The following is a 24,431-nucleotide window of genomic DNA, read 5'->3' as shown; positions in this document are numbered from 1 at the left end:
CTTGCTCCTGTGGGGCCATGGCCTAAATCCGGCCCTGCCTACATAAAGCTCTAATTTAGTCATTTTAATTTAGAGGTAAACTGATAACTACATTTACAGTATGTGTGTTAGTATGTGTGTGAAGTCAGAAGAATATGGAGGCTGCCATATTTATTTCACTGTAAACAATACCAGTTGCCTGGCAGCCCTGCTGATCTATTTGCCTTTAGTAGTGTCTGGATCCCACCAGAAACAAGCATGCAGCTAATCTTGTCAGATCTGACAATTATGTCACAAACCCCTGATCTGCTGCATGCTTGTTTAGGGGCTTTGACTAAAAGTATTATACTGGGAATACACGGTTTATTTTTGAGTCATTTAGATGGCTCAATAGATAATTTCCGACATGTCCGACCTCCCGTTCGACCGTTTCGCCGCTCGATTCCGGATAGAAGTGAATGGAAAAAGAGAAGAAAAATGAGCGGAAGATAAAAGAATCGAGTACCAGAAACGAACCGTGTATTCCTAGAGTAATGCTGGATACACACCATGCGTTTCCGCGTTCGATGTGTCCGTCGATACGCATCGATTCGATTATTTTCGACATGTCAGATTCAAGCTTCGATGGATCGTTAGGTCGATTTGCCATACTTTACATGGCAATCGACCTAAAAATCATCGAAATGCGTTCGGAAATGCTCGGAAATAATCGAATCGATGCGTATCGACGGACGCATTCGACGCGGAAACGCATGGTGTGTATCCAGCATAAGAGGCAGAGGGTCAGCAGGACAGCCAGACAACTTGTATTGTTAAAAAGGAAATAAACATGTCAGCTTCCGTAACCCTCTCGCTTCAGTTGTCCTTTAAGGAGATAGCTGTAGCAGCCAGATGGTTTTTACCTTTTTATTTTCTAAGTACATCATTGGCTGTAGGTAAAATGAAAGGCTGACAAGTGTTGTTATTGTGCTGATCACTTGTAAAACATTTTTGTTGATTTTTCTCTCCATATAGTGTGTCCTTTACCTCTGGAGCTTGAAAATCATCCACCCTAAAACCCTATTCCTGCTGCGAGGGAACCACGAGTGCCGACACTTAACAGAGTATTTCACCTTCAAACAAGAATGTGAGTATATATCCAGGATAAAGGCGGGGCTGCTGGGCAGCTGGGATTGTTCACAAAGCAACACATATGTGTCATCAGTGTGGAGACCGGCATGGTTTTTTGTTACCTTTTCATAACATGGCTGTCAGGGTGATCCCCTTGCCTTTTAGAGCTTTACTGACTCAGAACATGCATACATTACAAGAGACCTGACTCTGTGTTTACTCTATTGGTTGCTTGATTGTTCCACATGTGACTCTATATTTAAAAAGGAATTAAAGTAAATGTAAAGGCAAAAAAAGGTCAGATACTTAACTATGGAGAGGGAAGGCTCTGGATGCTATAGAGCAGTGATGGCTAACCTTGGCACTCCAGCTGTGGTGGAACTACAAGTCCCATGAGGCATTGCAATACTCTTACAGCTCTAAGCATAACTCTGGGAGGCAGAGGCATGATGGGATTTGTAGTTTTGTCACAGCTGGAGTGCCAAGGTTAGCCATCACTGCTATAGAGCCTTCCCTGGCCTCTCTTGTACCCCTCGTTCCATGGCCGTCACCCCATCTAATTTGCCGCCTCTGGAAGCTTCAGAAGCACTCGTGTACTCGAATGCTTGCGAAGATGGGCGGCTCGGCACTGTGCATGGGCGAGTGTGCACAAGCGCACTCCTGCATACGCCGTACGAAGCTGCTCTTCTTCGGAAGCACTCAGGGACATGAGTGATTCTGAAGCCTCCCGAGAGCTCACAGACGTGTATTAAACAAACTGGCCGAGTGCTCACGATTAGTGATGAGCATAAATTATGCCCATGCGTAATTACGCATCGTAATACGCAATTACGCATTTTAATCGTAATGCGAAATTTCGGGGACCAGCGTAATGAATTTCGTAGTGAACTGTTCTTATTCGTAATTACGCATGAATTTACGCGTAGTTTACGCATAATTTTGCATAATCGTAACTTACAGATTACGATCATCACTACTGGAACGAATCCAGGAAGGCAGAAACGCTCAGACCCCCTGCCAGTTTAACCAAAGGGTGCAGAATCTGGGAAGCCAGGCCAATCCATAAGTATGTACAGAAGGATCCGCAACCAAGCAGGGGTGGAAACGCTGTTTTTTTTATTCAAAAATTCCACATGACAGATGCAATAAAATCACAAGGTTCAACTGACGCGTGTCGGGCTTACAATCTGCCCTTAGTCATAGTTAAAAACTCCACATGACAGATGCAATAAAATCGCAAGGTTCAACTGACGCGTGTCGGGCTTACAATCTGCCCTTAGTCATAGTTAAAAACTCCACATGACAGATGCAATAAAATCGCAAGGTTCAACTGACGCGTGTCGGGCTTACAATCTGCCCTTAGTCATAGTTAAAAACTATGACTAAGGGCAGATTGTAAGCCCGACACGCGTCCGTTAAACCTTGTGATTTTATTGCATCTGTCATGTGGAATTTTTGAATAAAAATAAAAAAACAGCGTTTCCACCTCTGCTTGGTTGCGGATCCTTCTGTACATACTACTGGAACGACTGCTCTGGAACAAGGGGGACAGGGAAGGCTCTATAGCATCTAGAGCTTTCCTTGTCCATAGGTGAGTATCTAACTTTTTTTGCCTCTACATTTCCTTTTAGATGTTGGCCTTCATACTACCATCACTTCAGCTTTACTGTGCTTTGGTACTGTTGGAGCACCCGGAACATTTCTCTTTAGTTCAACTGTATTGACTGTCATTAGTTTGTATTAAAGGAAGCCTATAGTGAGAGGGGTGTGAAGTCTACCATGTTTATTTCTTAGCAAAATTGACACATGCCTGACTGTTCTATGATTATGTGCCTTGAATGCTTTGATTCGCTGGGTCAGTCTCACATCCCTCCCATCTCCTGAGTAGAAGAGATGGGGACAATTCACAAATAATGCCCTGATTGGAAGGGATGGAGACCAGAAGCTCAGTCACACATCCTCTCCCATGTCCTGATTGGAAGGGATGGAGACCAGAAGCTCAGTCACACATCCTCTCCCATGTCCTGATTGGAAGGGATGGAGACCAGAAGCTCAGTCACACATCCTCTCCCATGTCCTGATTGGAAGGGATGGAGACCAGAAGCTCAGTCACACATTCTCTCCCATGTCCTGATTGGAAGGGATGGAGACCAGAAGCTCAGTCACACATCCTCTCCCATGTCCTTATTGGAAGGGATGGAGACCAGAAGCTCAGTCACACATCCTCTCCCATGTCCTGATTGGAAGGGAAGGAGAGCAGAAGCTCAGTCACACATCCTCTCCCATGTCCTGATTGGAAGGGAAGGAGAGCAGAAGCTGAGTCACACATCCTCTCCCATGTCCTGATTGGAAGGGATGGAGACCAGAAGCTTAGTCACATATCTTCTCCCATGTCCTGATTGGAAGGGAATGAGAGCAGAAGCTCAGTCACACATCCTCTCCCATGTCCTGATTGGAAGGGATGGAGACCAGAAGCTTAGTCACATATCTTCTCCCATGTCCTGATTGGAAGGGAAGGAGAGCAGAAGCTCAGTCACACATCGTCTCCCATTTCCTGATTGGAAGGGAAGGAGACCAGAAGCTCAGTCACAAATCTTCTCCCATGTCCTGACTAGAAGAGGTGGAGACCAGAAGCTCAGTCACACATCCTATCCCATTTCCTGATTGGAAGGGAAGGAGACCAGAAGCTCAGTCACAAATCTTCTCCCATGTCCTGACTAGAAGAGGTGGAGACCAGAAGCTCAGTCACACATACTATCCCATTTCCTGATTGGAAGGGAAGGAGAGCAGAAGCTCAGTCACACAACCTCTCCCATTTCCTGATTGGAAGGGAAGGAGAGCAGAAGCTCCGTCACAAATCTTCTCCCATGTCCTGATTGGAAGAGGTGGAGAGCAGAAGCTCCGTCACAAATCTTCTCCCATGTCCTGATTGGAAGAGGTGGAGAGCAGAAGCTCAGTCACACATCCTCTCCCATGTCCTGATTAAGTTTGGGTCTGCTTTTAACCCAAACCCCAACTAGTCCTGTTCCTTCCACCAGTGGGCTTTTTTCCTGTATCCTTTCTGAAGGAGACAATAGCTCTGCAGCCACCCCCACCCGTACTGCCATGGCCCACCCTTAGATCCGTAGCTGCCTTTTATACTGCGGCAGCATGGGTGCTCTCTCTTTCAGGAAGGCTTTGGGCAAAAATGGCTTAGTTGGCTTTGCCAATGAGGGGTGGGTGGGGTGGGGTTTTAGAATTGTAGCTTTTACAGGCATGCAGGTGAGCTATTGCACTTTTTAATTGTCAATCATACATTTATTTAGCACAAGTTTCAAATAAAATGTATGCCTGAGCACGCTTTAGGTGCTCTTTAAGTGTGAGCAGAGAAGCTGATGGGGAGAGATATGTAAGTTCTTAACCTCCATAGATGTCTTGTTTGTTTCATGGCTTCAGTTCACCTTTTATATGCTACGGGCAGTTCAGTAATTGAAACGGGCACAGAGGCCAGAGCACCCAACTGAGCTTGTTTGTGCATGCCAGAAAAGAAACTTTATTACTTTCCTTTGCTCCCGCATTTGTTAGTTTTTTCTAAGTTACATATTGGCTATGTAACCAATTGCAATTGATGGGGCTTATTGATTCTGAGAACAGATATTTTTCTGCAGCGTTCATGAATTGACCCGTGTGTGTCCGTTTGGTCCTCTGCTGTGCTGGGATTTATTTTTATCCCTCTGTGTGGATTCTATGCACTTTGCTGCTGCCCAGCCTTGCTTGCCGCTGTACATGTTGTGTGTGCTTCTGTTCCGGCAGCCATATGTCTCCCCGCTGTGTGTGTGTGTGTGTGTGTGTGTGTGTGTGTGTGTGTGTGTGTGTGTGTGTGTGTGTGTGTGTGTGTGTGTGTGTGTGTGATTGATGCATGAGATTCTGGTAGCAGATTATTCTTCACCACTCCTATAACACCTTTTGTGAATTCTCTATCAATGCACGGTGTGTGTGTGTCCGGCCTGCAGCCTAATGCTGCCACCTGCACACATGCTGCGCACTTAATCCCTGTCCATCCTGCACAGTCCAATCTGTTACACAACGTCCATCTGTGCAGCTGACATCCACCTGCTCTCAGCGAGAAACACATGTCCGCATGTCCCATCTGCTTTGCACACTGCAGCCGCTAACTGTCTCTGCCGCAGTCCCCCGGCCTTTGTTCCCATCACTGCTGCCTCTGCGGCTCCAGCGTTCACATCTTCCTAAGATCACTTTTAAAGGGAAGATATTCTTCACATTAGGAAATCAATACAATGTATTATCTACATATTACAAGAAATACCCCATCTCCATTTCCAGTTTTATCAATATATACTTTTAAAGAGGAACTTTAACCCAGGATTGACCTTCATCCAATCAGTAGTCGATACCCCCTTTCCCAAATCTTTACTTTTTCCCAAATAGATCATCAGGGGCATCGGTATGGCTGATATTGGTAAAATCCCTCCCACAGTGTTTTTTTTTTTTGTCTGTGAACCTCGTTGCATTGTGGAAAATAACAGCTGATTCCAACTGCCAAGCTAGCGGTATCTCCCTTTGTGCATAGAACTCTCAGTAAAAGAACATTCTGCAGAGATCACCTGGCAGAACTAAATATGTGGCCGCCTGTGATACATTTCAGAATGTAAATAGAACACAGGTGTATCATACATTGGTCAGATTTTTCAAATGATATGATCAATTTAAAAAATTGTTTTTTATTCTCAAATTGAAAAAATATATAAAAAATGTGTATTGTGTGGCCACCTATAACCACTACCTGATCACTTATTATATCAGGCTTATTGACTATATACGATTGCGCTTCTTGCTTCACTAACAAAAATAAGCACATTTTCTCAGGCAGAGCATGGGTGAAACTACATGGGAGCAACTCCTCTGACCGCAGGGGGGCCCAGAGCCATAAGGGGGCCCCAACTACTACTTTACGCTTTCTGTTAAAGGGGTCAAGCCTTCAAATTAGGTGTTTTTGTGGCTACACTTGTTATGGGTGTTAATAATGTGCACACTTGTTTTATATGACCCTTGCAGGATGGGCCCCCAGGCTGTGTGGGTCACCAGGATGAGGCAAGGGAAGGGTGTGAACATGGGGAGGGGGAGGCATCAAAGTTTGCTGGGTGGCTACATGATTTGTAGTTACGCCCCTGAGGCAGATTGTAGTGTTCCTTGAGGTGACATTATAATTGGACACATCAGTTAAGCTACTGTACATGCCTTTCTAGTTATCCCTCTGACTGGTTTGCTGGCATTAGTCAAAAAACTGACCGAGTCTGTAGAATATTCTTAAGTTTTTCTGCTGTAAAATTTTTTGAAGGAAAAAAGTTTTTTTGATTGAATTCCCAATCCAGGGAGACTTTGTGGATTTCTCCAATCCTGGGGAATCTTGGCATAGCCAGCTGAATGTTGCCGCACTGCATTGGTCTTTGACTGTTGCTAGGTTACCATGTATGGAGTGTCCGTTTTGAGTTGTAGAGTCAGTTTACTGCAGATGGTACACACCCATTTGTAGAACATGTGTTCAGGGGGAGAACCTGACTTTTATGACCTCTCTATAATATTTGCCAGTATCTGACACTCCTGTTTTTTTCTTTTAGGTAAGATTAAGTATTCAGAGCGAATATATGACTCCTGCATGGATGCCTTTGACTGCCTTCCATTGGCAGCTCTGCTTAACCAGCAGTTCCTGTGTGTGCATGGGGGTCTCTCTCCTGAAATCACTTGCCTGGACGACATCAGAAAGGTGAGTCCCATCTCCTTATCCCATGTATGAGGAGAATGTACAGCATTCCTCAAGGTTTAACTTGCCCCGCCCGCTACCTACCATCCACTAATCAGTCATATTACTTCAGCTGCCAATGACGGTATTCTTGGTGGATGGTGATAACAGGAAGAGGTGGGCAGACCATCAAACCAGATATCAGTTTCTCTGTACAGTGTGGGCCCAAGCTTTGTGTAGACTCTCTAAGCACGCATATAAAATGCTACCAGTGGTGTATCTAGGGAAACCACACCTATGGCAAACACCAAAGCTGCACCCCTGGGGGGGGGGGGGGGGGGTGTATGTAACCCCAGCACCAATGATTTGGGAAGTGCTGTTTAAAGAGACTCTGTAACAAAATTTTCTGCCTTATTTCTGTATCCTATAAGTTCCTATACCTGTTGTAATGTGGTCTGTCTTACTGCAGCCTTTCCTAGTTGCACAGTGGCGATATTATCTCTGTTATATTATCGAATCTTCTTTCCTTTGACGGCTTTGTCGGCTGAGGCAGGAATGTGCTGCTCTACTGTGATAGGCAGAAGCTATACACACCCTCTCCAAGCCCCCTTCAGGCTTTTTATGAGTCACAGACTGAGCTTCTCTCAGCCTATCACATGCTGGTTAGCAGCCATGTCTTTTGTTTGTAAACACTGCCTAAAACTGGCAATGACAAGCCAGGATTGCAGCAGGGAGTGGCAGAAACAGCACAGAAGGGCCCAGGAGAACATAATGAATAGAATGGTATGCTTTTTAGTGTAAGAATTTTATAGTACAGATTCTCTTTAATTTGGCACCATGATAGGGATTGATTTTGTATAGAATAAAGGACATAGTGAGAATCCCCATGAGGAGGTGGACTAGTCTAAAACCTATCAGATCTGCCAGATGTTTAATGCTACTGTAAGCGACAGAAGTATAGGAGAAAAGTAATTTACACTGAATTTTAATCTGTGAGAAATGTACCGTACTTCTTGTATGTGTACAGATGTATTTTAATGGTAATGTTTTAAAGCAAACCTGAAAGGTGTGAAAGGTTAGATGCTTCTCTATATAGTGGGAAACCACTGGATGCTTCAGAGGCTTCTCAGATCCTCCATGAGCCCACCACTGCTGCCTGGTAGCCTCTTCTTGTTCATGGCCGTGCTCCTGTCCGTGTAGAAGTGCAGCCATACTGGGCATGTGCGAGTACGTTCCACACATGCCCAGTAGACACTCATGCATGGAGAACAAAGCCGTGAACAAGTGACTTCATTCTTCTGAGCATACACAGAACATACTCACACATGCAATATGGCCAGGCTCGTACGGTACGAGGACACAAGCGTGGCCAGGAGAACTTACCCAACAAGCTCTTGGAGGGGAAGGCTGGAGGAGGATCGGGGAGGGTTCCCTCTACTGAGGCAGAACTTTTAACTTATAATCCACTTCAGGGATGCCTGATGACGTATGGCAGGGTATAATGTGTATAGATAGTGCATACATTTCCCTGGAGTGCCTTTTAGGAGGATGGAGGGGTCCCTGGGCTGCCAACATGCTTGACACTTCTTGAAAGGAAGAAGAGAAGAGCGATCAGATTACTACATGTTAGGCTTTAAGAAAAAAGTATTGTATCTGATCAACACTTTGTAGGTTGCTGAAAAGTGTTCAGAACTTTGAAGGTGGAGAAAGCTGTTGGCTACAGTGGAAGTACAGAACAATGTTCAATTGTTTTGTTTTTTTTAAACTCACTGTTTACTACCTTCAGCACAGTGTGCTGTTCACAGATACAATATACAATGCAGGGCAAAGGCATCACTTTTCGTCCATCATTTACGTTATGTGATCTACTGATTGGTTAATTGTCTCTTTCTCGCCTCCTGCCCAAAAAGACAACCAAGAAAACAACCCGGACACCCTTGGTCTAAGCCAAACTATGGTGAATGGAGTGCTCTAGTCTCATTTTTAGGGTGATTGACAACACCCCTTTTATTAATCCATAAGATAAGAAACCTGAGGAGACTGGCACTTCCACAAATTATGTGGAGTTGTACGGCCCTCGCTGCAGGGCCGTACAACTCAGCACACGAGTAATCCCCCCCCCCCCCTTTTCTGCCCACCAACAGAGATTTCTGTTGTTGGGCTCTGAATCGCTCCCCCAATGTTTGTTTATTTTTTTGCATATTTATTTATATATTTTTTAAAATAAATATGCCTGTTTCTTTTATTATTTTTTATCCCTCCCTCCCCCCGCCAGCTAATCAACGCGATCGGCTGTTACAGGCATCAGACTATGAGAGCCAATCGCTCTCCTGTCTCCCAGGAGGATCGCAGCGCTGTACAATGTAAATAGACGGCGGTTTCGCTGTCTAACAGTCGCCTAGCGGCGATCGCCGCTGGGAGACTGATAGCGGAGCTCCGTCATTCAAGCGGGGATGTGCGCACATTGGCGCACGCGATCCTCTGCAATCTCCGCCCCCAGGACTTCACACCAATCGGTGTTGAGTGGTCCTGGGACTGACGCCGCATTGGCTAGAGGTTAATGCAGAAGACACTAGCCAATGTTTCAGAACATGAAAGTCCCTTCTTCGGGGCAAAAGGGTATTTTAAATGTGCTGCGGCCACCAGAAGGATCACGTGGCTTGCTGGCGAGTGGAACAGCTTTGCTGCCCAATCGTTTAGGTACGTTTTGATTGCTCTGAAGAAAGGTCTTTTGTGTTTCAAAATGTTGGCTAGTGCCTTCTGGATTAAAATGTTATTTGTGGAAGTGCCAGTCAAAGATGGATTAAGATGTAATGGGGCCCTAGGCAAGGTTGTAGATATTGGGCCCCTTTGTTGTCCTTTTGGGGCACCCTTGTGGTCGTTTTGGTACGCTGAAGTGGAGGGAGGTCAGAGAAGGCGACACGTGGGCCCATTGACACCAACCAGGCCCCAAGCGCCTGCCTAGGTTTCCTGGTCGATGATCCTGCTCTGGTGCCAGTCTTCTCATGTTTCTGCCCAAAAAGTCAGGTGGCAAGGTGACTTGCTCAGTGTACTTTGTGAAGTGTAATTGCCATAGTAATGCATAATAATAAGTATCAATTGTGGGTTGAGTGCTTTTTTACTCTGCAGCAAAGGCTTTTGGAATATTATATTGTGGAGTTGCAGGAAATAATTCTAGGGAAGCAGGAGGGGCAATGCTTCAGCCTCTTCTGTAGCCCCCATGGGGTCATCAGCTTTTAACCATTCTCATATTATCTTCTGTTTCTTTCCACCCATCAGTTGGACAGATTTAAGGAGCCTCCTGCCTTTGGCCCTATGTGTGATCTCCTGTGGTCTGACCCTGCGGAGGATTATGGCAATGAGAAGACATTGGAGCACTTCACTCACAACACTGTGCGCGGCTGCTCCTACTTCTACAGGTAGCTGTCCATTTGGTGGAACAGTATTCTGGGGGGTTTTGCATTGTGAGACTCTTACATATTTTGTGCCTGTATTTCAGCTATCCTGCTGTGTGTGAATTCTTGCAGACCAACAACCTCCTGTCGGTGATCCGGGCCCATGAAGCACAGGATGCTGGGTAATAACCTTACCCTTACTATAAAGTAACCAAGAAAAGAGAATTGGCTCTCGGGTGCATGAAGAGGATGAAAACTTTAATCACATATATATCATAACAAACAATATACAAAATACAATAATACAAAAAACCCCCATAAATATAGAAATAAACCCCATAAAAAGCTCCTCACAAACCCTCCAGAAAAACTAGGGGCTGCAGTCCCCCAAAAAGGATGAAAATGAGCACTCTGCACACGCTTGATGGTGGTATCATTATTGTGGGCAAATCAAGAGGCCACAGGCGTTCAGGCCCAGCACATAATGGACAGCAAACAGCAATGGGTGCCAACAAAGGCTCCTAAGTAATGTTCTTGAAATGTGTAGCAGGCACAGGGAAGCAAGTTGAAAAGCGGCATCCGAAGCAAAGCAAAAGCAAGCTCATGAGCTGACAGCATAGATAACATCAAGCAGGCTAATAGCATGCAGTATTGATAACTCGTAATGCAGATGGATGGCAGGTGATGAGCCTGGATAAGCAAGCAGTCCCTCAATCGCAGGGTATAAGGTGGTGAATCAAAGCACAAAGATCTTATCCCAGGATAAACACATATGACAAATGTTCTGCAAAGTCCCCCAATCGCAGGGTCTGTATGGTCAAACAGCCATATCTATGCGCTAATGCTGCTCACAAATAGTTACCAAACTTCAAGCATTTTGTTAACTGCAACACTGTGGGTGTTATTTATCTTATGTACTGCAGATGTGGCAGTTTTTATGTTGGTAAAACATCGAGAGCTTTTAAAGAAAGAATTAAAAACCATGTGGGGGATGTTGCAAATTGCAACTTTAAATCCCCGATTTCCAGACACGTCCATTTGGAGCATAGAGGTGATCCCAGCTTTATCAGTTTCATAGGCCTGGATAGGGTCCATATCCACCCCAGAGATGGCGACATTGACAAAGCCCTTTTACAGCTGGAGTCCCGTTGGATTTTTGATCTTAGAGCCACTGAACCTAAGGGTCTAAATGACAGTATAAATTACCGGGTTTTTTTGCCCATGTAGTTTCATGAGATGTGGTCTCAGTTTATGAAGCTTTTATGTATTGTCTGCTCTGTTCTCCTTCTTTCCAACCCCCCCTTTCCCCTCCCCCCCCCCTACCCTTTGTCCATCCGGGTTGTCTCACCTGGATGCACTTTGGTTGACATCTGTGAGGGTCCCCCGCCATTTTGGGCCCCTCTCGCCTTTTTCCCTGTTTGCTGCTGTATTTTCTCCTCCTACGGTAGGCTTTTTGCCTTTTAGGGCCACTTATTATATGTGGGTGTGATACCTATACCCACTCTGATATTATTATAATGTCATTATTAAGGGCAGGTCTCTCTCCGCCTCTCTCTTTCTCTTTTTTTTGTGTTTTTTTGTTCTCTGTTTGAATATATATATATATAGGTTTATTTGATTGTATGCGATTGGCGTTCTGGTGCCTGATATTTGGGCTCATAGCGCCAGTTAACATACTTCAATTTAGACTTAAAAGGGTTTTGTTCGCTTTATTTGGTATTTTTTCATTATCAGCATTATTTATTATTTTTTTCTTCTATTACTTTTTTCTTTATTAACTAGTTGCTTTTTTACATTTATTGCCTTGTGGCAGGTCTGTCTGCGTGCGCCCGCGGTGCCCGCCTCGCCCTTTGCCCCGCTCGCTCACCCTCCCCATTGGACGGCTCCCCTTGACGTCATCCGCTGGGCGCCATGCGGCGCTTTGTCGTGATGCGCGTTGGTTGGAGCGCATTTGCGTTCCGGATGGGGGCCGCCCACACGCCGACAAGTTGCCGGGCGTGGGGTGATGGTGCGTGGAATTGGGGGGCGTGCCCGGGGGGGGCGGGCCGCGCGGGCGCATTCAGCATTTATGGACGCCGTTATGGCGTCCATGTTTATCTCCACGCTGTCTGCCTTTGAAAAGGCCGCTAGTGGCGGCGAAACATGTCAGGCTCCTCCTGACAGCGCGGATTTTCTCCTCCATCCCTCCTCTCTCTGGCACCTGCACCTCTCCGGTTCCTCCTGGTTCCACGGACATTCTACATTTTGGCCTTTGGATCAGCTGCATGGCCACATCAAGGGAACCCTGCTGACATGCACATGGGCTCCGGATTTCATCAATGAAGTTTGGTAACTATTTGTGAGCAGCATTAGCGCATAGATATGGCTGTTTGACCATACAGACCCTGCGATTGGGGGACTTTGCAGAACATTTGTCATATGTGTTTATCCTGGGATAAGATCTTTGTGCTTTGATTCACCACCTTATACCCTGCGATTGAGGGACTGCTTGCTTATCCAGGCTCATCACCTGCCATCCATCTGCATTACGAGTTATCAATACTGCATGCTATTAGCCTGCTTGATGTTATCTATGCTGTCAGCTCATGAGCTTGCTTTTGCTTTGCTTCGGATGCCGCTTTTCAACTTGCCTGTGCCTGCTACACATTTCAAGAACATTACTTAGGAGCCTTTGTTGGCACCCATTGCTGTTTTCTGTCCATTATGTGCTGGGCCTGAACGCCTGTGGCCTCTTGATTTGCCCACAATAATGATACCACCATCAAGCGTGTGCAGAGTGCTCATTTTCATCCTTTTTGGGGGACTGCAGCCCCTAGTTTTTCTGGAGGGTTTGTGAGGAGCTTTTTATGGGGTTTATTTCTATATTTATGGGGTTTTTTTGTATTATTGTATTTTGTATATTGTTTGTTATGATATATATGTGATTAAAGTTTTCATCCTCTTCATGCACCCGAGAGCCAATTCTCTTTTCTTGGTTACTTTGTATTAATTTATGTTGGCAAGTGCATGATTAGGATATATAATGGTGTATTGATGTTTTGATAATATCATTTGAGTTTGTTAAATCGTTCATACTCCCATTGACGCTGCCCTTGAACATTGAGGTATTTTTTCTTACCCTTACTATTGTTCTCAAGCAGGAAAAAAAATGTCCCATGACGACATAATGTCATTTCCTGTGTAGAGGATAGTAATGTAGGGAGGTGAGGACAGATGCAGCTGCTCTGGCTAGCAGTACTTATGTAGGCGGTCAGTGAGTTGTACGTTAGGCAGGGGTAATTCCACAGCGTCCCTGCAGTAGATGTCAGTGATGCAGAGTAACATGGTGATGCCAGCCATATACACCACATCTCACATTTCTCTTTCAACCTGCAGCTACCGGATGTACCGAAAAAGCCAGACGACTGGTTTCCCATCTCTCATCACCATTTTCTCTGCACCGAATTACCTTGATGTATACAACAACAAAGGTCAGAGGGACATTTGTATCCTGTGCATCTGAATGAAAAGGGTTTCCCACTATCAGCAAGATTGCACCCCTCTTCTTTTACCAAACTGAGGGCCAGCACTGGGGGAATACCCATTCGTGGCTAGCTAAAGATACTGCTATAATGGGGAACAACAGCAACAATTTGGGATGATTTATTAAAGTGAATCCGAGGTGAAGATGTAACTGATGAGATAAACAATTGTATCTATCCTCCTACTAATACTACTATTAAAATGACTTTTTAGCTATCCCATGGTTTTATTTTATGTTTAAACATTTACAAAGAAGATTTACAAGGTAGATGTAGTGTTTGATTGTCCACTGCTCAAGGGCAGTCTATTAAGTGTCCCAGAGCTAAAATACATGAAGTATTGCCCTTTTTTATCTATCCCCTGCACTCATAAGTTGTTCATTTCTGGAAAAAAAAACTTGTATAGCTGTAATTCATTATCAGTGAGGGTTACACTATGATTTGACAAGGGTCTGACTAGAGACAGAAACTGTCACTTGCATGCTTGAAGGGTAAATCTTTCTGGCAGTAAAAGAAAAAAAGGAACACAGCTAGTTATTAATATATTTGGCACTGTACATGCACTTATCTATCTCATCAAGTCACCTCGGGTACGCTTTAACCCTTTCCTCATCCAGTGTACCTGAGGTGGCATGTGACATGATGAGATGAACATGTGCATGTACAGTACTAAACATATTAATAACCAGGGTGTTTTACTTGTTTTATTTTGCTGCCTGAAACAGTTATTTTTTAAGGATGGAAGTGACAGCTTCTGTCTTGTCAGTATCTTTTTGGAATATAGTAAACCTCACTGATAAGCAAATTACAGCCATAAAAGCTTTCCTGGCAGAATACATTTTTCTACGTATTTCCGAGAGCAGAGGGAGAGAGAAAGGGTCAATATAGCTCATGTATTTTCATTTAGGGACACTTAATAGACTGCAACTGAGCAGACAACAAAATATTCAATCTACTTTCTAAATGTTTAAATATAAAATAAAATCCTGGGATCTCTAAAAAAAAGTCATTTTTTAGGAGCAGGGGGATAAATACAATTGTTTATCTCATCAGTTTATTTTCACCCCAGGTTCACTTTAAGGACCAGAGCCGTCCTTTCCTTAGCTTGCTCTGTGATTGGCTCACAGTAACCATGGGGTCAGGAGCCAATGACAGCAGAGCAGGCAGGGGCAGCGACAGAACAGCGGCACATGGTGAGACTGATTGAAATCTACACCCTACACCCAAACATGTCATAGATTTTAATCCGCAAGTGCTTAAACTTACTTTCTATAGAATACAGCTGAAACCTTATTGGTTATTGTGCCCAAATGCTACTCATTGGATGCTGTGGCCATCCGCTGCACTAGTAGCATTAGCATACTCAGAATGGCGGAAGGGTCCAGGGATGACCAGTACTGGGAGGCATTGTTTTTGAACTTCTTGCTGTAAGTGGGAACAAACATCTCAGAGGTGCTGATTGCAGTCTTGTTGTACAGTGTCCACTATGCTGTCTGCAGAGGGTTGTTTTACAATTTGTATATGCAGACATGTCCTATCACTTTGCATTCTATTATAGTGCATTCACTGTAGTGTGCTGTTTATGGATGGGACTGTGCAGCCACAGTTTGTAAGTGTTCTGTGATACTGTGCAATGACTGTTATGCTGGGTACACATGATGAGATTTCCTGCTCGATTCGTGGCTCGATTCGATTATTTCAAACATGCTCGATTGGATTTTGATCGTTCCTGCCATCGATTTTGCATACTTAACATGGAAAAAACGATCGAAATCTAATCGAGCATGTTTGAAATAATCTAATCGATCCGTTCGATCTCGTGAATCGAGCGGGAAATCTCAACGTGTGTACCCAGCATTAGTTAAATATACTGCATGCCCTTGTGTGAGTGTCAGAGCCTGGTGATGTCACTGATTGAGCTGAGTATATATGAGATGAAGTACATAATGTGGTTACTATCTGAACTTTGTAGTTTGTGTTGACATTATCCAACTCTTGCATAGAGGATGTTATGATGTGGAAATGCTGAACTTCTGTAGCATGTTTTACGTATTGGTACTTAGAAAAGTCTTCCTCTTAACAAAGACTAAAAACCTTCTGAAGACCCTATTTCTATAGTGTAAAATGTACAATACATATGCTGTAGTTTGCAGTCAGCAGCAAAAGAGTCCCTGTCAGTTTTCCCTTGTTTCCTGCCTATCTGATCTGTCTTCAGATCAGAATGACTTAAGGTGGCCATAAACTGATAGATTTGCAGCAGATTCGACAATCAGATAGATTCCCGTCAGAAATCTATCTGATGTTTGCCACACACTAGGAACAGATTTCAAAAATGAGATCTATTGGAAATCTATTGGAAATCAATCTAAATGCATTACTGAACCATATGGGCTATCGATCTGCTGCCAGTAGCAGGTCGACCTAGATTTTCCATCCTGTCAGATCAAATTGCAAATCGATTCCATCAAATCGATTGCTGAAATTGACCAGTGTATGGGCCCCTTTATACTACAGTAGCAGCTCTAGCTGACTTACTTTCACAGAATCACCTGGGGGGGGGGAGGGTGTGAGACAATGCAAATAATGTAGAATTGTTAACCTGTTTGTGTTTGGCTACACATGATCACTCCTGTTGGGTTGTACTTCTCTATGTGTGTGTCTGTGTACACTCAACATGTGTGTTAAATCACTGTGTTTGTGTGTGTGTGCATGTGTGTAATCTGTGTGTGTGTAGTGTCAGTTTTGTATCATAGTGTGTGTGTGTGTGTATGTACAGTCTCCTAGTGTGTTGTTTCTGGGAGTGTATGTGTGTGTTGTCAGAGTGTGCAGTCTCAGTGTATGTGTGTAGTGTCAGTTTTGTATCATAGTATGTGTTGTGTGTAGTTTGTGTGTGTGTGTGTATAGTCTCCTAGTGTGTAGTTTCTGGGAGTGTATGTGTGTGGTGTCAGAGTGTGCAGTCTCCGTGTATGTGTGTAGTGTCAGTTTTGTATCGTAGTATGTGTTGTATGTAGTTTGTGTGTGTGTGTGCATGCACAGGAATAGCCTGTGTGTTTGTGTATAGCCTCTGGGAGTGTACGTGTGTATATGTGTGTGTGTGTAGGTGTGGTGTCAGAGTGTATGGCCCAGTGCACACCAAAAACCTCTAGCAGATCTGCTAATGCTAGAGGTTTTTGAAGCATATTTCAGAGCGATTCCTAGGCAAGTTTGGAGACGTTTTCTAAACATGCCTAGCGTTTTTGGAGCGTTTTTGTGTAGAAGATGTCCTATATTGTTACAGTAAGGGCCCATTCACACTTGTGCGTTTTCAGAGCGATTTCAGCTTTGCTGAAAACCGCTAGCGATTTGAAAAACGTGTGCACAATGAAAGTGTATGGAAGTGTTCTCATCTAAGCGTTTAGCGATTTGCTGAATCGCAAACGCGTTGCATGCAGCGTTTTCTGAGCGATTCTGGAGCGATTAGCGTTTCAGTAAAAGTATTTGAATTGAACTAGAAATCGCAAAACGCTAATCGCTGGAAAAACGCTCTCTATACAGTGAAAAATCGCTAGGAAAAAACGCCAGAAAAACGCTCAGCGTTTTGCATTAGTGTTTAGCGATTTCTAGTGTGAATGGGCCCTAAAGCTGTTTCTGAACAGCTTCTGTAACAAAAACGCCTGGAAAACCGCTCTGATCTAGCGTTTTTCAGAGTGATTTTCTACTTTCCTATACTTTAACATTGAGGCAGAAACGCCTAAGAAATCTAAAAAATGCTGCAGCCCCCGAGTTTGCGTCTGTGGAAAAAACGAACCTCCCTGGTGTGCACCATCCCATTCACTTTCATTAGCCAAGTGGTTTTCACCCTGCAAGCTTTTTAAAAAATGCTTTAGAACCGCTCTGGAGTGCACCAGCCCAGTGTGTGTATAGTCTCTGGGTGTCTGTGTATAGTCTCATTGTGGTGTGCACCAGCCCTGTGTGTGTATAGTCTCTGGGTGTCTGTGTATAGTCTCATTGTGGTGTGCACCAGCCCAGTGTGTGTATAGTCTCTGGGTGTCTGTGTATAGTCTCATTGTGGTGTGCACCAGCCCTGTGTGTGTATAGTCTCTGGGTGTCTGTGTATAGTCTCATTGTGGTGTGTACCAGCCCTGTGTGTGTATAGTCTCTGGGTGTCTGTGTATAGTCTCATTGTGGTGTGTACCAGCCCAGTGTGTGTATAGTCTCTGGGTATCTTTGTATAGTCTCATTGTGGTGTGCACCAGCCCAGTGTGTGTATAGTCTCTGGGTATCTTTGTATAGTCTCATTGTGGTGTGCACCTGCCCTGTGTGTGTATAGTCTCTGGGTGTCTGTGTATAGTCTCATTGTGGTGTGCACCAGCCCTGTGTGTGTATAGTCTCTGGGTGTCTGTGTATACTCCCATTGTGGTGTGTACCAGCCCTGTGTGTGTATAGTCTCTGGGTGTCTTTGTATAGTCTCATTGTGGTGTGTACCAGCCCTGTGTGTGTATAGTCTCTGGGTATCTTTGTATAGTCTCATTGTGGTGTGCACCAGCCCTGTGTGTGTATAGTGTCTGGGTGTCTGTGTATAGTCTCATTGTGGTGTGCACCAGCCCTGTGTGTGTATAGTCTCTGGGTGTCTGTATATAGTCTCATTGTGGTGTGTACCAGCCCTGTGTGTGTATAGTCTCTGGGTGTCTGTGTATAGTCTCATTGTGGTGTGCACCAGCCCTGTGTGTGTATAGTCTCTGGGTGTCTGTGTATAGTCTCATTGTGGTGTGCACCAGCCCTGTGTGTGTATAGTCTCTGGGTGTCTGTGTATAGTCTCATTGTGGTGTGCACCAGCCCTGTGTGTGTATAGTCTCTGGGTGTCTGTGTATAGTCTCATTGTGGTGTGCACCAGCCCTGTGTGTGTATAGTCTCTGGGTGTCTTTGTATAGTCTCACTGTGGTGTGCACCAGCCCTGTGTGTGTATAGTCTCTGGGTGTCTGTGTATAGTCTCATTGTGGAGTGCACCAGCCCTGTGTGTGTATAGTCTCTGGGTGTCTGTGTATAGTCTCATTGTGGTGTGCACCAGCCCTGTGTGTGTATAGTCTCTGGGTGTCTGTGTATAGTCTCATTGTGGTGTGCACCAGCCCAGTGTGTGTATAGTCTCTGGGTGTCTGTGTATAGTCTCATTGTGGTGTGCACCAGCCCTGTGTGTGTAAAGTCTCTGGGTGTCTGTGTATAGTCTCATTGTGGTGTGCACCAGCCCAGTGTGTGTATAGTCTCTGGGTGTCTGTGTATAGTCTCATTGTGGTGTGTACCAGCCCAGTGTGTGTATAGTCTCTGGGTGTCTGTGTATAGTCTCATTGTGGTGTGCACCAGCCCTGTGTGTGTATAGTCTCTGGGTGTATGTGTATAGTCTCATTGTGGTGTGCACCAGCCCTGTGTGTGTATAGTCTCTGGGTGTCTTTGTATAGTCTCATTGTGGTGTGCACCAGCCCAGTGTGTGTATAGTCTCTGGGTGTCTGTGTATAGTCTCATTGTGGTGTGCACCAGCCCTGTGTGTGTATAGTCTCTGGGTGTCTGTGTATAGTCTCATTGTGGTGTGTACCAGCCCAGTGTGTGTATAGTCTCTGGGTGTCTGTGTATAGTCTCATTGTGGTGTGCACCAGCCCTGTGTGTGTATAGTCTCTGGGTGTCTGTGTATAGTCTCATTGTGGTGTGCACCAGCCCAGTGTGTGTATAGTCTCTGGGTGTCTTTGTATAGTCTCATTGTGGTGTGCACCAGCCCTGTGTGTGTATAGTCTCTGGGTGTCTTTGTATAGTCTCATTGTGGTGTGCACCAGCCCAGTGTGTGTATAGTCTCTGGGTGTCTGTGTATAGTCTCATTGTGGTGTGCACCAGCCCTGTGTGTGTATAGTCTCTGGGTGTCTGTGTATAGTCTCATTGTGGTGTGTACCAGCCCTGTGTGTGTATAGTCTCTGGGTGTCTTTGTATAGTCTCATTGTGGTGTGCACCAGCCCTGTGTGTGTATAGTCTCTGGGTGTCTGTGTATAGTCTCATTGTGGTGTGCACCAGCCCAGTGTGTGTTTAGTCTCTGGGTGTCTTTGTATAGTCTCATTGTGGTGTGCACCAGCCCAGTGTGTGTATAGTCTCTGGGTGTCTGTGTATAGTCTCATTGTGGTGTGTACCAGCCCTGTGTGTGTATAGTCTCTGGGTATCTTTGTATAGTCTCATTGTGGTGTGCACCAGCCCAGTGTGTGTATAGTCTCTGGGTGTCTGTGTATAGTCTCATTGTGGTGTGCACCAGTCCTGTGTGTGTATAGTCTCTGGGTGTCTGTGTATAGTCTCATTGTGGAGTGCACCAGCCCTGTGTGTGTATAGTCTCTGGGTGTCTGTGTATAGTCTCATTGTGGTGTGCACCAGCCCTGTGTGTGTATAGTCTCTGGGTATCTTTGTATAGTCTCATTGTGGTGTGCACCAGCCCTGTGTGTGTATAGTCTCTGGGTGTCTGTGTATAGTCTCATTGTGGTGTGCACCAGCCCTGTGTGTGTATAGTCTCTGGGTGTCTTTGTATAGTCTCATTGTGGTGTGCACCTGCCCTGTGTGTGTATAGTCTCTGGGTGTCTGTGTATAGTCTCATTGTGGTGTGCACCAGCCCTGTGTGTGTATAGTCTCTGGGTATCTTTGTATAGTCTCATTGTGGTGTGCACCAGCCCTGTGTGTGTATAGTCTCTGGGTGTCTGTGTATAGTCTCATTGTGGTGTGCACCAGCCCTGTGTGTGTATAGTCTCTGGGTGTCTGTGTATAGTCTCATTGTGGTGTGCACCAGCCCTGTGTGTGTATAGTCTCTGGGTGTCTGTGTATAGTCTCATTGTGGTGTGCACCAGCCCTGTGTGTGTATAGTCTCTGGGTATCTTTGTATAGTCTCATTGTGGTGTGCACCAGCCCTGTGTGTGTATAGTCTCTGGGTGTCTGTGTATAGTCTCATTGTGGTGTGCACCAGCCCTGTGTGTGTATAGTCTCTGGGTGTCTTTGTATAGTCTCATTGTGGTGTGCACCAGCCCAGTGTGTGTATAGTCTCTGGGTGTCTGTGTATAGTCTCATTGTGGTGTGCACCTGCCCTGTGTGTGTATAGTGTCTGGGTGTCTGTGTATAGTCTCATTGTGGTGTGCACCAGCCCTGTGTGTGTATAGTCTCTGGGTGTCTTTGTATAGTCTCATTGTGGTGTGTACCAGCCCTGTGTGTGTATAGTCTCTGGGTATCTTTGTATAGTCTCATTGTGGTGTGCACCAGCCCTGTGTGTGTATAGTCTCTGGGTGTCTTTGTATAGTCTCATTGTGGTGTGCACCAGCCCTGTGTGTGTATAGTCTCTGGGTATCTGTGTATAGTCTCATTGTGGTGTGCACCAGCCCTGTGTGTGTATAGTCTCTGGGTGTCTGTGTATAGTCTCATTGTGGTGTGTACCAGCCCTGTGTGTGTATAGTCTCTGGGTGTCTTTGTATAGTCTCATTGTGGTGTGCACCAGCCCTGTGTATGTATAGTCTCTGGGTGTCTGTGTATAGTCTCATTGTGGGTCAGAGTGTATAGTCTGGATGTGCATTGTCACAGGGTGTCTTGTAGTCTTACTGTATGTGTGTATAGTCTCAGTGTGAGTCGGAGTGTATAGTCTGAGTGTGTATAGTCACAGTGTGTTATAGTGTGTAGTCTCAGTGTGAGTCGGAGTGTATAGTCACAGTGTGTATTCTCAGTGTGTGTGTGTACGTGTGTCTTATGTTGGAAGCAGCTACTGGCTCTATTTGTTTGTGTAGGCGTCTGCGCTTTGTGTGAAATCATCTCTTTCCTCTTCTGTCCTTACAGCCGCAGTGCTCAAATATGAGAATAACGTGATGAACATCCGTCAGTTTAATTGTTCTCCACATCCTTACTGGCTGCCAAACTTCATGGATGTGTTCACTTGGTCTCTGCCCTTTGTCGGGGAGAAAGGTAATGGATGCAGTGTGTGTGTACACAAGGCAGACATGGTGTGAACTCGCTTACATTATGGACATAGAGCTTCAATAGAAATAAACATGGTTAAAGGATCAGTATGGCTTTACCTTGAACCTCTCCGTGAAAGAGCTTCTGTTTACTCCCCGCAGTATTCATGGGAAAGTACACATTCCTGCACAGGAACTGAGACGTTTAGCCTTTGACATATTAGTGTGCGGAAGGCTTAACTCAGTTTCCTATTGTATGTTATCTACAGAGGTTTGCAATTCCCTCCTGAATGTCATGTTGGGTAAATACATAAAGGCGCCATTATTTCCATGATTTAACCGTCACTCCTAATAAAGGAAATCTGTGTCTAGGCCTAATGTGACCCTTTAGTGAATTTAAAGTGAACCTCCAGACTAAAAATTTACTCAGCAGCACTGAAAAGGCTTGGTGTTTCTTTAACAGTTTCACAGAACTTTGTTTTTCTTACTCAAGCCTCATTTTTAGCTGCACAGAAGCTAAGCTCCGCCCTATCAAAGAAATATGCCCCTGATGCTGTGCAGAGCATGATGGGATTTCTGATGTTGTTCTTGTTGACTAATGCGCGCAGCTGAGAGGGGTGATCAGGACAAAGGACAGTTGGAACTGTATCTCATGCTCCCTGTCACCTCCTTTCAACCAAAAAGATGGCTGCTCCCATGAAATCACAAACATTTGCCTGTTTGTTTTTTTTAAACAGGGTGGGTAAGAGATTATATTACCTATCTATTTTAATTAACATAACTAATGTAACTTAATGACAGTATGTTTGTTTAGGCTGAAGTTCCTCTTTAAGCAGTGCAGGATCATCCACAGTGCAAACTATGCTAATTCCTGGGGCCTAGTGGGTGTCAAGGGTCTAACTGTTATGATACAGAATTATACTAATTATGAAAATGAATTGTAAAATGGACCAATTAAATCTTGCAATCAAAGCAGTTCACTGGTCCACATTTAAAATGCATAGATCTGCAGTAATATAATACAGGTGTCCCTTAGCATTAGATGGCCAGAGGTACCCTCAGTATTAATTGGCTAGTGGTGCCCGCACTGGGAGGGAGATCTCATCAGTGGAATGCAGAGAGCTGGGTGAGTGACTCATTTATGCTCTGCTTGGGGGTCTGTGTGGGGAAGGAGAGAGGGAGGCTCTCGGGGAGGGAAGTGAGTCGCCTTTCTATCATCAGGTGCCTGTAAGCATGTGCCTACAGTGCCTTATGCTAAATCCAGCCCTGGCGATACATGATACATCCCAAAACATCACAGCTGACCAGTGACTGATTATGTGTTCCTTTATTTGCCCCAGTGACCGAGATGCTGGTGAATATCCTCAGTATCTGCTCTGATGATGAACTGATTACGGAAGGAGAGGACACACTGGAAAGTAAGAGAAGTACCTCCTCTTTTTCTGACTGTTGCTTTCTTTTCACTTCTCTATTTTTCTTTTTTGTTCTGTCTTGTCTTTTTTTTTTTTTCTATTTTTTTATTTAATTTTAAAGATATATGTGGTAACTGACAGGTGTTCACATACACTGATCAGTCAAAACAGTATAACGACCTGCTAAATATCGCGTACATCCCGCTTCTACCACCTAATCACCTCTGGCCCCTCCAAAAGCATGGACTCCATGAGGTCTCAGAATGTGTCCTGGGGTGTCTGACTCTGGCACCAAGGCACTAGGAGAACATTCTTTAAAGTGGACCTGAACACTTGCACAGGACAGAAGGAAAACAAAGAAATGCACCCTGGATGTATTTAGAGAGTTTAGCCTGTCTAATTCCCCCTCATTTGTGTCTAATAACTAGTTGTAATTTCATCTCTCCCCGTGTCACATGACTGCCAATGGCAAAGATGGCAGATAAGCTTGTTGAAAAGCACAGGCTGTTAACAGTATGTCTGCTTCCATGAATCAGGAAGTAGAAACAGTGCAGATTTATTTTAGGCTTTGTATCTGCTGTAACATAGAAATATTTTTTGTTTGAAGGTTATTATGCTGTTGCGTATCTTTTAGAGCAGAGAGGGCATTCTGAGTTCAGGTCCGCTTTAAATCCTTTAAGTTGTAAGGAGGAGCCAACATAGATGGAAACAGTGTTTTCAGCACATCCCACAGATGCTTGAGCAGCCTGAGATATGGGAAGTAAAAAGAAAATGTGATTCATCAGTTCAGGCAACCATCTTCCATTGCTCTGTGATTCAGTTGATATGTGCCCACTGTAGGTGCTTTCAGCAGTGAGCAGCGACCAACATGGGCAGCCAGAGATGGCGAGGTACCATTTACTCCCCACGTGGGCCAGTGAGCATTGGGTACTCACTGTTTGTCTTTCCTTTGCACACTTTTTGTAGGTACAGTAGAATTCCTGTATAATAAACACCAAGGGACCAGTAAAAGTAGTTTACTATATCAGAAATTGTCACACACAAGCACATAATGTATACTGTAGTATTCAGTCAATCATTGGGAGTCATTTTTTTTTCTTCTTTTCAATGCTTTAGCAAGTGAGCAACAGTCTAAGCTATAGATCCGAACGCACAGTGCTCAATATGCAGGGATTTGCATGCAATAGTCACACAGCAACTTGCAGAGGAAGCACCAGTTAATGCAAGTACAGCACTTATAGTTTGCTCCTCTGTCCACATTTCTGTGCAGTCTGGATTATACTGTCGCATTGCAGCCATGCACAAGCAAGTCATAGAAGAGGGGCAATTCCCTCAATAAT

The 24,431-nt window shown here is 44.7% G+C and overlaps 1 protein-coding gene across 1 annotated transcript in view; it reads left to right on the top strand.

The window, feature by feature from the left end:
* Nucleotides 1-24,431, top strand: part of PPP3CC (protein phosphatase 3 catalytic subunit gamma) — a 69,646-nt gene that overhangs the window by 6,682 nt on the left and 38,533 nt on the right. The window contains exons 3-9 of the mRNA XM_068274686.1: nt 994-1,105; nt 6,708-6,853; nt 10,109-10,248; nt 10,329-10,406; nt 13,600-13,694; nt 21,561-21,686; nt 23,020-23,097. Of these exons, the coding sequence (XP_068130787.1) occupies nt 994-1,105; nt 6,708-6,853; nt 10,109-10,248; nt 10,329-10,406; nt 13,600-13,694; nt 21,561-21,686; nt 23,020-23,097 (775 nt within the window). The remainder of the gene's footprint in view (nt 1-993; nt 1,106-6,707; nt 6,854-10,108; nt 10,249-10,328; nt 10,407-13,599; nt 13,695-21,560; nt 21,687-23,019; nt 23,098-24,431) is intronic.

Source organism: Hyperolius riggenbachi, chromosome 3, assembly GCF_040937935.1.
Source record: "Hyperolius riggenbachi isolate aHypRig1 chromosome 3, aHypRig1.pri, whole genome shotgun sequence".
Classification (NCBI taxonomy): Eukaryota; Metazoa; Chordata; class Amphibia; order Anura; family Hyperoliidae; genus Hyperolius; species Hyperolius riggenbachi.
Note: the sequence above shows the minus strand (reverse complement) of the source record. Positions and strands in the feature narration are given on the sequence as shown.